General features: G+C 43.4%; 1 protein-coding gene across 1 annotated transcript; it reads right to left on the reverse strand.

Moving 5' to 3' along the window:
• Window positions 1-11,230: 11,230 nt before the first annotated feature.
• Window positions 11,231-16,446, reverse strand: LOC137521173 (G-protein-signaling modulator 2-like). Its single transcript, XM_068240095.1, has 3 exons — window positions 16,280-16,446; window positions 13,239-13,456; window positions 11,231-11,491 (listed from the first exon to the last, which is right to left on the reverse strand). The coding sequence occupies exons 1-3, from the start codon at window positions 16,368-16,370 to the stop codon at window positions 11,324-11,326; spliced, it is 477 nt and encodes a 158-aa protein (XP_068096196.1). The 5' UTR covers window positions 16,371-16,446; the 3' UTR covers window positions 11,231-11,323.
• Window positions 16,447-16,704: the final 258 nt, after the last annotated feature.

Raw genomic sequence — 16,704 nt, forward strand, 5'->3', positions numbered from 1 at the left:
ATTACCGTCGATCGCCCGCGGGTAAAGAGCGCATTGCTAGCGGCGTTCGAGTGCCCGACGACCGACGCAATAGAGCCCGCATACATTACCTGCTCCGCCGGTGCGACTGCCCCCGCTCTTCTCCGCTCTGGTCTCCGGCATGCCTTCACTTATTCCTGCCCGGCAGGAAGTTTAAACAGTAGAGGGCGCTCTACTGTTTAAACTTCCTGCCGGGCAGGAAGAAGTGAAGCATGCTGGAGCCGGAGACCAGAGCGGAGAAGAAGAGCGGAGAGAGACCCGGGAGTCGCGCCGGCGGAGCAGGTAATGTATGCGGGGGAGCGGCGGCAGCACCACCACCACCACAACAGATTGTGATCGGTTTCAGGCTGAAATCGGTTCACAATCTGTTTGCAGTAAAGGTAGCCATACGATCCCTCTCTGATCAGATTTGATCAGATAGGGATCTGTCTGTTGGTCGAATCTGATGGCAAATCGACCAGTGTATGGCTACCTTTAGAGTAACTAAATCTTTCAAAAGAAAATTTCCGTTTAAAGATACGGACATTGAAAGATAGGATAAATGTCCAAAATTGGACGCCGCTCTGTCACAATGCGCATCTGTCCTTTGAAGACATGGGGGTATTGAAAGATCCCCTAGACAAAAAAAAAAAAAAGGAGGTACTAGCGAAGAGAGCCTGGGAGATTTTTTCATTAGTGTTCAGACCTAATATAGCAGCTATTTGTGTCTCCAGGAACCTCATAGCCTGGATAGATTAGATTCAGGATCTGCTAGCGGTCAGTACACCGACCGAACAGTTGCTAGAGTCCTTCCCAATAGTATCTAGGGCCTTAGCGTTTATATGCGACGCCCTGGTAGAATAGTTCAAGGCTACCGCTAAAGGGGCGGCCCTAGGCAATTCTATCAGACGTCTAGTCTGGCTTAGAACTTGGGAGGGGGATTTCACCTCAAAAAATAGATTATGCGCTATGAAATTTGAGGGTCATCTGCTCTTTGGAAAAGAGACAACATTCTGGATAGATCTACCGACAAAAGGAAGAAATTCCCAGACAAAAGACAAAAGTTTACCCCGAAAAGATTCTTTAGGGGGAGGAACCTGGTACCGCCAAAAACTAAGGGAATGGAACAGCCTAAAAAGTGGAACTATTTCCAAGGTAGAGGTAGAGGGGCAACCCCGTTTAGAAAACCTCCAACACCTGGGAACAAAGAGACAAAGTGACTCTCAGGTGAGGGTCGGGGGGAGGTTAACTCAATTTCTTCCAGAGTGGGAAAAAATTACAGAGGACAAATTTATTTTAAATCTGATTGTCAGGATACAAACTGGAATTCAGCAGACTCCCTCCCCCCAATTTCTATATAACGAGGGCCCCACGAGATCCAGAAAGGGTACAGGCCCTGAGGCAGGCTGTCGTCTCTCTGCTAGAACAGAGGGTAATTTGCCGAGTTCCGACGCAGGGATTAAGAGAGTGTTTCTACTCTCACATTTTTGTTGTAAAAAAGACGTCGGGAAAGTTTAGTTTAATTATAAATTTAAGGAATCTGAATCGTTTTTTGAAAGAGAAAAAATTCAAGATGGAAAATATTTACACAGTAAGAGAGCTACTGTGGGAGGAGGCATGGATGGCGACTATCGATTTACAAGACGCCTACCTTCATGTACCGATAAACACAGGGTATCAAAAATACTTAAGATTCGCGGTGAAGTTTGGAGATACCCTATGTCACTATCAGTTCAGGGCCCTACTGTTCAGTCTTTCCGCTTCTCCCCGTATCTTCACAAAAGTAGTTGCAGAGATGACAGCCTGCCTCCACCTTCAAAGTATAAAAATTATCCCGTACCTGGACGACTTCTTAATATTTGCACAGTCAAAGCAGGAGCTGGAGTAGGATCTAGCGGTATGCTTAGACCTGATGGGAAGACTAGGATGGCTAGTCAGTCAGGACAAATCCAATCTGGTACCCACACAAAAGGCCTTATATCTAGGTTATGTACTAGACACAGTAGAAAGAAAAGTATGGTTACCACCAGAAAAAATAGAAAAAGTTTTTCGAAAGACCTCATTATTCCTGGGGCAGGAGAGGGTCTCGCTAAGGGAAACAGTTTCTTTGCTAGGGACCATGACCTCTTGCATTCCGGCAGTGCAATGGGCTCAATTGCGCTCCCGGCTCCTGCAGGAGTGGTTCCTGCAGAAAGGGGGAAAAAATTATCGGTCGTTAGATCAGAAAAAAGTGTTAACTCCACAGACAAGGCAGTCCCTTCTCTGGTGGTTAGAAACAAACAATCTCTCCCAGGGGAGAGATTGGTCACCAAAAAAATGTAATTACAATTACCACAGACGCCAGCTCCTGGGGGTGGGGAGCCCACTGTCAGGATAGACGAGTACAGGGGGAATGGAACCAGGAATTGAGAAAAAGTTCCTCAAACTTCAGAGAGTTAGCAGCTACCAAACAAGCTCTTCTGGCATTCTCAGACATGGTCGTAAACAAACATGTCAGAATTATGTCAGACAATATTGTCGCAGTATCATACCTAACAAAACAGGGGGGTACCAGAGTCAAAAGTCTCAGGAATCTGTCCATGGACATACTTCTATGGGGGAAAAAAAAAAAAAACTTGTTTTCCCTGTCAGCAGTACATATAAAGGGGATTTCCAATCAGTTAGACAGACTGAGCCGATCCCCAATACTAGAGGCAGAGTGGGAGTTATGTCAGGAAACATTTTCCACAATAACCAAGAGGTGGGGGTGGCCCAAGGTAGATCTGTTCGCCTCCCCAAAAAATACAAAACTTCAGATGTTTTATTCAATCCACGCAGCCGGGGGCACGAATTTGGTGGACGTGCTCTCGGTTCCGTGGATCAAAAATCTATTGTACGCTTTTCCACCCTTCAATCTACTTCCAAGAGTAGTGAGGAAAATAAAAACAGAGGCAGCCACAGTTATACTAATCACTCCTTGGTGGCCGAAAAGGGCTTGGTTCCCTTTAGTGAAATCCATGGCAAAAGAGGAACCATGGCAACTACCCTACAGACCAGACCTACTGACACAGGAAGGAATATTCCATCCACATCCTCAGAAATTACGCCTAACAGCATGGATCCTGAAAGGCAGATATTAGTCAGAAAGGGGTTCTCAGAAAAGGTAATCCAAACTCTTCTCAAAAATAGAAAAGACGTGACCAGAAAAATTTACGGGAAGGTCTGGAAAACATTTAATGGTTGGAGGGAGAGAAAGGGGCTACAAAGAAGTGAGATTGGGTTGCCATTGATACTGGATTTTCTACAGGATGGGGTGGAGTTAGGTTTAGCTGTGAGCACGCTAAGAGTTCAGGTGACGGCTCTATCAATTTTTTTAGATAGACCACTAGCCAAAGAACAATATATGAAAGACTTCCTAAAGTCAGTTTCTAAAACTAAACCAATACCAGCAGCAAGGTTTCCCCCATGGGACCTCCACCTTGTACTCCAACAATTACAGAAAGATCCTTTCGAGCAGTTACAACAAGCAGGAGAGAAGTTCCTTACCTTAAAAGTAGCTTTTTTGATAGCGATAACTTCCACAAAGAGGATAGGAGATCTACAGGCTATGACTATTAAAGAGCCATATATGACCATCATGCCAGACAGAATAATATTTAAACCAGACCCGACATACATTCCAAAAGTAAATACAAGGTTCCATAGAACCCAAGAGATAATACTTCCTTCCTTTTGTGACACTCCCACCTCGGAAAAAGAAAGATTACTACACCTTTTAGATGTAAGAAGAGCAATTCTCATATATCTAAAGAGGACCAAAGACTGGCGAAAGACTAATAGACTACTAGTACTTTTCTCAGGACAAAGGACAGGCATGCAAGCCACAAAAGCGTCAATAGCAAGATGGATAAGACAAACAATAGAAATTACTTATAATATGGCAGGAAAAAGCCTACCCTTACAACTTAAAGCCCATTTGACCAGAGGAGTAGCGGCATCATGGGCGGAGAAAGCAGGGGCATCACTAGAGCAGATATGTAAAACAGCGACGTGGTCAAGCCCATCGACCTTCATAAAACATTACACAATTGACGTACTGTCAAACCAGGACGTAACCTTTGGGAGAAAGGTCCTGCATGCAGTCATCCCACCCTAGTTGTGAGTAAAGACAGTTTCTCTGTAGTCTCTCACTTCTGGGGGGCCGGACTGGAGGACGTAGAGAGAAAGTACCTGGTAGTATCCGGTAACGGGTATTTCTGATAGTCCTCCAGGCCGGCCCCCCGCTATAATTCCCTATCCCTAATCACCTTGGGTGCCTGTTATTTGTCACCTTTTCTTTCTTTTGTCAAAGGAGCACCCGGTGGTTACTCTGGTAAAAGTGAATAAGGAGGAGGTGGGGACACACTTATACTAGGGAGGGAGCGAGTCATTCTGATTAATTAATTAGTAACATGTGTTTCCTAAACAGGTGAACATCGGTGTCCTCTCACTTCTGCGGGGCCGGCCTGGAGGACTATCAGAAATACCCGTTACCGGATACTACCAGGTACTTTTATTATTTAGTAAGAAAAAAAAAATCTACATGGCCCTGTGTGAAAAAGAAATTGCCCACCTTGTTAAAAAAATAACTTGACTGTGGTTTATCACACCTGAGTTCAATTTCTGCAGTCACCCCCAGGCCTGATTACTGCCACACCTGTTTCAATCAAGAAATCACTTAAATAGGAGCTATCTGACACAGAGAAGTAGACCAAAAGCACCTCAAAAGCTATACATCATGCCAAGATCCAAAGAAATTCAGGAACAAATGAGAACAAAAATAATTGAGATCTATCAGTCTGGTAAAGGTTATAAAGCCATTTCTAAAGCTTTGGGACTCCGGCAAACCACAGTGAGAGCCATTATCCACAAATGGCAAAAACATGGAACAGTGATGAACCTTCCCAGGAGTGGCCGGCCGACCAAAATTACCCCAAGAGCGCAGAGAAAACTCATCCGAGAGACCACAAAAGACCCCAGGACAACATCTAAAGAACTGCAGGCCTCACTTAAGGTTCACGACTCCACCATGAGAAAGAGACTGGGCAAAAACGGCCTGCATGGCAGATATCCAAGGTGCAAACCACTTTTAAGCAAAAAAAAAAAAAACATGAAGGCTTGTCTCAATTTTGCTAAAAAACATCTCTGATTGTCAAGACTTTTGGGAAAATACCTTGTGGACCGACGAGACAAAAGTTGAACTTTTTGGAAGGTGCGTGTCCCGTTACATCTGGCGTAGAAGTAACAGCATTTCAGCAAAAGAACATCATACCAACAGTAAAATATGGTGGTGGTAGTGTGATGGTCTGGGGTTGTTTTGCTGCTTCAGGACCTGGAAGGCTTAATGTGATAGATGGAACCATGAATTCTACTGTCTACCAAAAAATCCTGAAGGAGAATGTCCGGCCATCTGTTCGTCAACTCAAGCTGAAGCGATCTTGGGTGCTGCAGCAGGACAATGACCCAAAACACACCAGCAAATCCACCTCTGAATGGCTGAAGAAAAACAAAATGAAGACTTTAGAGTGGCCTAGTCAAAGTCCTGACCTGAATCCTATTGAGATGTTGTGGCATGACCTTAAAAAGGCGGTTCATGCTAGAAAACCCTCAAATAAAGCTGAATTACAACAATTCTGCAAAGATGAGTGGGCCAAAATTCCTCCAGAGCACTGAAAAAGACTCATTGCAAGTTATCGCAAATGCTTGATTGCAGTTATTGCTGCTAAGGGTGGCCCAACCAGTTATTAGGTTCAGGGGCAATTTCTTTTTTACACAGGGCCATGTAGGTTTTTAGTTTTTTTCTTACTAAATAATAAAAACCATCATTTAAAACTGCATTTTGTGTTCAATTATGTTATCTTTGACTAATATTTAACAGTTTTTGATGAGCAGAAACATTTAAGTGTGACAAACATGCAAAAGAATAAGAAATCAGGAAGGGGGCAAATAGTTTTTCACATCACTGTAGCTTTCCTGGTGGTCTAGAGTGGGCCAAACATAATGCAGAGTGGGGAAACTACTTAGGGCCAAATTTGACATGCATGTGCTAGTATAATGCTATGTGTGTGATCCCACATGAGCAATGTGATTTTATAAAAATTCCCCATAGCATTGCATTAGTAAGAGCTTTTCAAATTACATGCACTCAGAAAAGGCTTAGCAAAGTGCTGCTATTGGTTTCCTAGGCCTAAGATATCCATAGTTTCTGACAATTCTTTCCTGCAGAGAGCTAGCTATATATTCTACTGCAGGACTCAAACTAAATCTGAATAAAAATAAAAAAGTTTCAGTTACCTAGGGCTTCTACCAGGTGCTCGCAGCCACTCACTGATGCAGGTTACTTTCGCTTTCACCACTGCATTTCTGGTGACATGTATCCTTTGCATTGTCGCCCAGACAGGCGCAGGATGCTATTGTGGACAGCAGCGCGAAGGATATGCGTCACCAAAGCTGTGCAGGCGCAGCAGCCCAAATTAAACTAACCCGTGGCAGGAGCCATTAATGACTGAGGGCACAGGATGGCTGCAGGGGGCTGGTAGGAGCCCCAGGTAAGTGATTTTTTTTTTTTTTTTTTTTTTTTTTAGGAGATCCAAGTATCCTTTTAACCACTTGAGGACTGCAGGGTTAAACGCCCCTAGTGACCAGGCCATTTTTAGTGAAATTGGCCACTGCAGCGCCGCACAACACCGCACACAAGTGATCCCCCCCCCTTTCTCCCCACCAACAGAGCTCTCTGTTGGGGGTGTCTGATGGCTCACCCCATGTTTAAAAAAAACAAAACACTGTTTCCTTAAATCCCTTCCCTCCCCACAGCCAGCCAATTACTGCGATCGGCTGTCATAGGCTTCTGCCTATGAGAGACGATCGCTCTCTTGTCCCCAGTGCAGCGTTGCACAGTCTAAATAGATGGCGATCATGCTGTCTAACAGTCTCCCGAGCGGCAATAGCTGCTCGGAGACTGAAGAAGGGGTAGAGCTCCGCCCTCCAAGCATGAGATGTGCGCGCGATCTCATGCAAATTACAGCCCCAGGACTTTATGGCGTTAGGCGGTCCTGGGGCAGCCATGCCCATCGGCGTGACGCGGTCGGGAAAAGGTTAACCACTTGATGACCCAGCCTTTTTGTCCCCCTTAAGGACCAGCGCTGTTTTTGCTGATCTGTGCTGGGTGGGCTCTACAGCCCCCAGCACAGATCAAACACCAGGCAGAGCGACCAGATCGCCCCCCTTTTTTCTTCACTAGGGGGATGATGTGCTGGGGAGGTCTGATCGCTCCTGCCTGCGTGTGGCTGGCCGGGGGGGGGCACCTCAAAGCCCCCTCCACCGCAGGATTCCCCCTCTCCCCCCTCCCTTCCCCAGAGATCCGAGGCTGCACAGGAACGGATCTGTCCTGTGCAGCCTCTAACAGGCTCCTGCCTGTCATGTGACAGGCAGGACAGGCTGATTGGCCGGGGATCGCTGATCCAGTACAACGCTGCTACTGTTAGCAGCGTTGTACAAATGTAAACAAAGCAGATTATTTCCGCTTGTGTTTACATTTAGCCTGCGAGCTGCGATCGGCAGCCCGCAGGCTATTCACGGAGCCCCCCGCCGTGAATTGACAGGAAGCAGCCGCTCGCGCGAGCTGCTGCTTCCTGATTAATTAGCCTGCAGCCGGCGACGCAGAACTGCGTCGCTGGTCCTGCAGCTGCCACTTTACCGACGCGCGGTAGGCAAGTGGTTAAGCTCTATTAATTTTAGAAGTTAAATACCCTTCATGCATGCCATGAATGAAGAGTATTTAACTTTTATTCTTTTTAAAGTATACACTAAAAATCAAACTACAATATTTTAACATAAATACAAAATAAAGCCCCCTCACTTGGCATAGCCACCCTGTCATTGGCACATCATTCACAGAGCAGGAGTGGCAATAGTCCTATCCCCATACAGAAAGGCTGCCAGAGTGAGGTACCCGCATATTGCTCCTGTAATCATTACAGACAAGCAAGAAGATCACTCGGTTTGTTAAGAACAGCATTAGTGTTCTACACTAGTATTTATTCTGATGCATTTCACATGGCTTGCTTGAAAAATGTACATATTAAAACAACCAAAATATTATGTAGAATTAGTGGGTAAGAAAATCAAGTTTTTTCACATCTTAAAAAGTCATAAAAAGATTATGGTATATTACACAAATGCCAATCTAAAATAAAAAACACACAAAAATAAACACACACAACAAGTGTGACATTGACAGTACCTTTTCCTAAATAAAAATAGCCCTTTGAGATGGATGAAGGACTATGGTACACAACAGATGTTGCTGCTAATATCTTCCAGTGCAGCTACTAAGAATGGCAATACCAGGGGCAACCTGTAGCTGCACAGCTCTGTACTGCAGCCAGCAACAATCTCCAGTGCAACATAGCCTCACATGTGCCATCATGACACTATTTCATAACTAGAGATGGTAAATGGGATACTAACAGGCCTGCATGTAACATTAAAGATAACCTGAATTACAGAAAAAAAAAGTTAAAGGGCCTGTTTCCATGAGGCCCAAATCCCAGCTGTTTCCTGCATGTGATTTTGAATGCAGAAACACAGCCTATTGAAATCGGTAAGCTGCAACCGAATCACCTGCGGCCAAATAGAGTGGCAGCTGCATTTTTTTGCAGAACACATCTGAATCCCCATAACCATGCAAATATGTAATAGCATGGGTGCTGCACCTGATTCGGAAACAGATGGGGGGGCCCAGTGGAAACTCACCCCAATGCTTACTTCAGTAGTGGAAACGTCTTGATGGTCAAGAGGCGTCACGGATCCTCCTACAGCTCACCATTCCGGCACAGAGTCACTCTATAACCTGTTCGACAAAAGCTTTGTTGAATAGGTTTCTTTTGGCTGTGGAGGCGTGCAATTGGACTAGGCATGTGTAATGCCCAGTACAGCAAAATGCTCCTGCATGGAAGAAAAATAAAATCTGCGTATGAACAGCTTTGTTCTGCAGGTACAGACCTTACTCGTCTCATACTGGGATAGTGGGCTGTAGCTGCATTCAAGAAGCCTCTGGACCATTCAAAGACTTCCCACTACTGAGGTAAGCATCTAAAGGTGGCCACACACACACCATACAATTTTTTAAATATCTGTTCAATTTAAGGATTGCAATCAATTTTTGTAATTGATTGAAACATTTCAAAAATATGACCAATGTACCACACACGTATGTTAAATTTTTCCCCAATTATGATAAAAAAAGATTGGAAACTGAGAAAATTGCTAGGATGTGTATATTAATAAATTGACAATCGAACACACACCATACAATCTTTAAAAAAATTGGAGAAATATCTGGCATTCCGGATCGATATAAATCGAAAAAAACTGAAAATACGATCGGATTTTTCAGTCGAATGAAAAAAAGCTTTCAATTTTTCCAGAAGATACGATCGTTTTTATCGAATTGCTGTAAAATCGGATCATTTTATTGTATCGTGTGTGTGGCCACCTTAATTCTCCACACTCCTTCCATGCTACACACAGTTATTAGCATCTGATTGGCCATCTCTATTTATAACAATGAATGAAGTACCATGGTTTCGCCACAAGAGGCTCCTACTGAGCACAGCAGAGCTATAAACAGTATTATGAAGGCTATTTACATGACTATGAAACGGTAGTGCTTCAGATTGTATTTACAGACAGATGCAATGGTTTAGTACTGTATTACAGTATTTACCCTTAGATCCATTGATCTAAACTTTTTTTTTTTCCTCATAAAATATATTACATTCATAAAATGTAAAGCATGATTTGAAAAACTACTTAGACGGCTGCAGAGAAATCCATCAGCTGGGTGATGATGTGAGGTGGCAGGTGGATAAAATGCACTGAGCCAGTTCTAGATATCCCTCAATGGACTGGTCAGAAGATTCCTCATAGACCTCTCCACTGGAAATCACCAACAACATGCTGATAATTCCAGCTTAAATGCAAATATTATGCACGTTGGACCAATCAAAACTGGCAAGAAGTGCATACGACTGACCCCATTCCAAGCTGCATACAATCTGCATTATAACTGCCTACACTTTGGAATCATCAGTGTCTCATTTACCATCTGTACCTTCTACATGAGCATATACAGTGCAGTGTTCTCCCCAGACATTTTTTCCAGCCGGGTGGCATGAAAAAGTAGCCGGGTGGGGCGAGAGGAGGGAATGCAGGGCCGGTGCTTCTGTGAGCAATTATGCTTACAGCATAGGAGGTGGTGAGCTAATGTCAGCCGGGTGGTCACCAAAACTATTTGGGTGGAGCACCCGGCTAAAAGAGCCTAGGGAGAACACTGCAGTGGTGATGAAGATCTGACTGTCCTGGGAACTGGGACATATCGGCCTCAATTCACTAAGCATTATCAAATATGTTAGATAATTTACCTCATGGGTAAAATCTAATTTTGAATTCACTAAGGTGTTATATTTATCGAATGTTTTATCGATAAAACGTTCAATAAATCTATAACACCTTAGTGAATTCAAAATTTGATTTTACCCATGAGGTAAATTTTCAAACTGTTATAAACTGATAAAGCTTAGTGAATTGAGGCCATAGAAGACCTGCACCCACCACCCCTCCACTCTCACATCACAGAGCAATAGACTTCTACTAATAGGCATTTTCTAGTGGTAGCTTCCTGACAGCAGACTGAGATGACAGAGATGCATGAATACAAAAAAAAGTCCTTTTTTGTATGTATCCCAGAAAGCATGTGGTAAAAACGTGCAGGTGAGGTGCACACTTCTCATTCTCCTGCACATGGCTAGACATTTTATTATTTATAAAGCACCAACATATCATGTAGTGCTGCACAATAAATAAGTATGGGATGTATATTACACACACGAGACAAACATTGAAAAAAAAAAACAAGACAATGGAGGGGAATAGGACCCTTTCCCAAGAAGCTTACAATCTAACTGATATCTGACACATTTACTGGGCTAAGTGAGAAAATGGAAGCCCAATCCAACCAAAGGCAATTCAGGCAATGCCACAAGTCACCTGATGATCCGGAGGTGCAGTTCCCTCATAAGAGATCAGTCAATGGCAGTTTTTAGGCATTAGTATTAGAAAGATAAACAGGCAGAGCCTGTAACATACAACAGAGGGAAAGAAGAACTTCTAGTATAAGTTGTCTGACTTTACAAAAACCAGGTAGAAATTACAGTACTTGAATAACCCGTGTTCTCAGCTGTATTAACACAATATGTAATGTGTCAGTCCATCAAGGTGTATCTAAATTACTTATGGCAGCTTTCCCCTAGCTAGAATTTGGTCTTTTGGGATGTGAGGACAGCGTCACCCTCTGCTCATCCATGCGCTTAGCTTGCGCCCGCAGGATAAGACTGAAGAAGTCTTCATCAGGGACGGTGGGTCCTTTCTTCGGGGGAGGAGGAGGGGCACAACGCTGATCATCTAAGCGAGAGCCCTGAAACAATAACAAGAAAACGTTCATCACCGCAGCAATGAGACACAAACAGCATTTCACCTTTCACCGTGTCAACTCAATCCAAACAACTATGTGTGATGGCTATGTGAAAGTCAATTCAAGGCCTAGCAAAAGATTGTGAACAGCCAAGGCACTTGTTTTATTAGGCTTGTCTATGATGGATTTAATCAAAGACTTTTCAGAATTTCCTTTTTCTCTGGCCGATAGCTACTTTATCCACAAAAATAGTGTCTTTACTGGAGTCATCCTGCTCCTCTGTGACCTCCCTGCTCCCTATGCTGAATAAGCTGCATGTTCCTGCAGTGCTCATCAGAAGCAGCAGACAAATGTGGTAATAGGACTGCCATCTATTGTCTGTAGGTAGCATTTTGCTGGCTAAACATGTTGCACTCTTTTTGCATATAGCTATAAAATAGCATTCTTTTAAAAAAAAAATGCTTTTTTCCCACATTCCATGTTTGATAACAATAAAAAAATGTATTCACAGCACAAAGAAGGCGGATTATGAACAATAATCGCAATTGTAGCATATTATAAATAAATGACATCAAAACACTGTATAACATGTACATAAGATGTGAATCAATGTACAAGAAGAAAATATAATACTAATGTGCCTTAACAATTCAAGTTACACCATAACACATTCCAACCCAAACCCCACGTAAGGAGTATGAAGTGACCTCCAGACCGACCAAGGACCCCAAATCGGGTCAAATCTCAGACCAGACTGAGGTAAGCCATAATCTTTTCTGAAGGGTAGATGGATGTTTTTTTTCGAGTCAGCTGTAGTCTGGTGGGAGGATTCGACCTCCATGTTTTGGCTATAAGGGCCTTAGCTGCCTTACAAAAATGACCCAGTAAGTGATCAGTTTATGAAAAGAGCTTACAGGTTTTTATCACAATGAATGGTCTCTTCAATGCTGATAACTAAAGGCAGATACTTGTGCATCATGTAGAATCATCATCAGGAACGAGCACGTTGATTAGAGCACAGGTGATTTCAGCGCAGCTGGCGCCACCATATACCGTAATAGGAATTACGGATATATTGGCGCACAGTTAGTAACTTTGGCGCTGTCAGAAGACATAGCTGAAGTTACTTTTAAAACACTGTAATTCGGCCGCCAGCGATAGCTGGAAGCCAAAATACATCGTTCTCTACCATCCACGTGGACCTGGAGGGGGAATAGTATTTAATGCCGCCGGGACTTGTGCAGGAGCAGGGTAAGCCGTACATCAGCTGTATCCTGCGCCGAGGTCTCCCGGTGGCTATTTTACTTGTATGCCATCAGGGAGGCCTCTGCAGCAAAGCAATGACCCCAAAATACAGCCAAAGTCATAAAGACCTATCTTCAGTTAAAAAAAAAAAAAAAGTAGAGATGGACATAGCGTCTCATTATAAATACTTGAAAATCCATTTGAAACTGTTATTGTCATTTGGCTATGTTCTAAACTTCATGGAGGAGAACTGCCACATACATACTAAAGTGTTTTGTTTTTTTTTACTTGGATGTTTTCTATTTCAGAACAAATGACTTTTTCCAGTAGGAAGGCTGTTGACTAACCTCACATACAAAGGGAATTGAGGAGTCCAACCCCGGAAATCATTAAATATATATATCGTTAAAGACAATATAAGAGACTCAAGTTAGAGTAGATTCATGTATCCACCTATAACAGCAAAGTGATCAGCGTCTCTTAACATGATATTATTCAGCCTTACCTGACATTTTACCAGCATATCAAAGAAATCTTCATCTGGCTCTCGGTTTTCGCTGGCCATCAGATGGCTCAGTACAGACGTGCTATGCTGCTGGCTGATCCGCAGTCCGGGCAGATTGCTAAAGCTGGCTCTCTGATCATCCAAACGTCGACTCTGAGAGCTGGCAATGAGGTCTAAGAACTCGTCCGTCTGAGGGGAAACCGCTGATGCAGAGAGAGCTGAGGAGAAACGTACATATGCAGTTAGTATGCACTAGCTATTATACTAGAGACAAAGTACTACAGAAGCATTATCTACAGCAATACAACAGACTTTGCAGTGGCCTCTTTGTGGCTGATGGCAGAGACCATGGCAGGTATACCCTGGTATAGCAGCCTCACCACAGATGGGGAGGGTACTTCCCATGAGTATTTTCAGACGAACAGCTGAACTGCGCACTTGCATTAGTAGTAACACCACACGTGTGAAGTGCTGACAGGCGCTGGTGTTACTTGGCGGCAGAGGACAGCAACATGTTGTTCCTGAGCACGGCTGGTAGGGCCAGTGCCGAGCACAAGCAAGAGCCTGGCTGGTGAGAAAGAGCAGCTGACATCAGCTGCTCGTCTGAAAGAGGCCCTAAAATGGACCTGAACTCAGAACTTCCTCTCTGCTCTAAAAGATAAGAAACAGCATAATAACCTTTAAAACCTTTCTTGTTATAGCTGATTGCAGATACAAATCCTGCAATAAATTTGCAGTGTGTCTACTTTCATGGAAACAAACAGTGTTAACATCCTGTGTTTACAAATGAGCTGCTCTGCCATAGCAGCCAGCTGACACAACAGAGATCAAATTACAACCTGTGATTAGTCACATATGAGGGGGAATTAGATTGGCTAAACTCTCTACATACATACAGGGTGCATTTCTCTAGGTTTTCCTTCTGTCCTGTGCACTTTAAATATGAAGCCTACCATTGCTGAAATCTTTTTTGAAAAAAAAATCAACTTGGCCGACTGTAAAGCTGATATTCTGGTTAAAAAAAAAGGTGCCCATCAACGATACAGTCTTGATTGTACAATCTTACCAGGTTTATGTAACATGAGGAACTACCTAAAGCAGAGTTCCCCAACCCTGGTCTCAAGGCCCACCAACAGTGCATGTTTTGTATAAATCCACAGAGGTGGTTAACCCGCTGGGGGCTAATCCCGAGCTGAGCTCGGGGTAAGCCGCCACAGAGGATTTCTCAGGCCCCCCCCCCCCCCCCCCCAAGACCCCGTGCGCAGCCTGGCCAATCAGTGCCAGGCAGCGCTGAGGGGTGGATCGAGACTCCCTCTGACGTCACGACGTTGTTGACGTCGATGACGTCATCCCGATCGTCGCCATGGCGACGGGGGAAGCCAAACAGGAAATCCCGTTCTGAACGGGATTTCCTGTTTGCTTTGATTGCCGGAGGCGATCGGAGGGGGTGGGGGGATGCCGCTGCACAGCGGCTATCATGTAGCGAGCCCTGGGCTCGCTACATGATTTAAAAATAAAAAATTTTAAAAAATAGTGCTGCGCCACCTCCTGGGCGAAATAATTGAAACCCCCAGGAGGTTAATCAGCTCTGCTACAACACTAACTAACCCACCTGTCGTGTGTGGTTTCCTGCAAAACATGTACTGTTGGTGGGCCTTGAGGACAGGGTTGGGGAACTCTGACCTAAAGCATCTGCTGTTCCTGTATATTCGCTTAGTTTACCCTTCTAATACATAGATTTGTTAAAGAAGTACTCTGCAGAAAATAAATGAATACAATTGCTTGGTTTTTTTATAGAATTACTTTTAACAAAATGTTAGTCAGTGTTTGCTCATTGTGAGAGATTTACATTTTGAAATTTATCATGGGTGACAACATCTTTAGTCCTGTCAGGTGAAGCTGAGCAGAATGCTTGTATACTTAGTGTTCTGAAGCCAGTAGAAAAAATACCTCATCTCCCAAAATGCTCTTAACCTATGCTGCGGTTTATGCAGAATTCTCTAAGCATCACTGGGAGGGCGGGGTTACATAGCAATATATATATATATATATATATATATATATATATATATATATATATATATATATATATATATATATATATATATATATATATATATATATATATATATATATATATATATATATATAGGAAGTGCTTCTGATGCTGAAACCAAGATAATTAACAAAAATGTGGGTATCCTGAATAATTTACTACATTCTATTGTAGGTCACTACGGTGCTACTTTAAGATTGTACAATAAAGTTTGGATTGTTGATGGGCGCCTTTACATGAATAGAAAGTGCAGATCAGGGATTATGATTTTTCTATATCTGGCTGATATGCAGTACAGGCACCTGCCAGCATTCCCAGAAAAGGGCCAGGAATAGACCGTTCACTTGTAAGGAGTAGACACTGCGCTAATGAAACGTTAGTTAAAGCAATACTTCTCAAAGATATATGTGAAGTTATATTTCAGCTTGATGTCCTTAATTGGTGCAATCATAAATCAATAAACAAACATGAACTGCTGAAGCCACATAGAGAACAGGGCCTTAGCTCCAGCATTACGCTGTCTCCTGCACCAGACACCAAAATACAAGCCAGGGAGGGCCATTTACCTGGAGAACAGCAAACCTGGCCTGTATTATTTTACAAATAGTTTGCTATTGGGAGGTGGAAGTTTGCAACTCCCACCTGGGTCATAACTAAGCAGAGAGGGGTTGCTAAAAAGATAAGGAATTAGCAGCAGTGAGGACTGTCATCACACAGCTACTAATTATCTTTTCAGAAGCCTCCATCATGTTGCTATGGCCCAGGATACACACTTTGGGGGAAAAAAAAGCCCTGTCCTCCACAGTTTCTCAAGTTCGTAAATCAGCCCAGGATGCACTGACCTGCACTGACAGAATCTGGGATCATAATAAGGATAAATGAGTACAATTCACCATCTGAATCTAGTTTTGTGGTAAGAGGAGCAAAGTGAACCATTTACACACAGCTATGCTGTTAGCTCATGGAAGAGAAAATTAGAACATACATTTCCTGATGGACTTTGGAGGGGTGGCAGTTGTGATTGTGGAAACATTCAGGAAGTTCTTCCCTTGTAAGCTGCACCGCTGGTCATCCATCCTGTTGCTCTGAAACCGACTCAAGAGATCAAAGAAGCCTTCATCTCCTATGCTGTCTGCAACAGCGGCCTTCTGAAGACAGAGGGGACAACAAATTCACGTAAATGATGCAAACTCAGTGAAGAGCAAAAGAGTGACTAAGTTAGGGATGATGTATGCCACAGGGGGCTGCAACCATCCCATAAGCTCATTTCACAACAATATCCCATCACGTGTAACAGTTTTGTTCTCACTCAAAAATCCTCTGTTTATTTTCCTTGTATTGTATATTCAGGAATTTATAGATGAACTCTCTACAGGAGGAAAACCTACCTGAGGTAACCCCAGTGTTCTC

Source organism: Hyperolius riggenbachi, chromosome 6, assembly GCF_040937935.1.
Source record: "Hyperolius riggenbachi isolate aHypRig1 chromosome 6, aHypRig1.pri, whole genome shotgun sequence".
Lineage (NCBI taxonomy): Eukaryota > Metazoa > Chordata > Amphibia > Anura > Hyperoliidae > Hyperolius > Hyperolius riggenbachi.

Coding starts and splice junctions, on each gene's coding strand:
- LOC137521173 (XM_068240095.1), bottom strand. CDS start 16,370: ATGGATGACCAGCGGTGCAGCTTACAAGGGAAGAACTTCCTGAATGTT. Junction 13,457..16,279: donor TCCAAAGTCCATCAGGAAAT/GTATGTTCTAAT, acceptor GTTTCTCCTCAG/CTCTCTCTGCATCAGCGGTT. Junction 11,492..13,238: donor ATATGCTGGTAAAATGTCAG/GTAAGGCTGAAT, acceptor TTATTGTTTCAG/GGCTCTCGCTTAGATGATCA.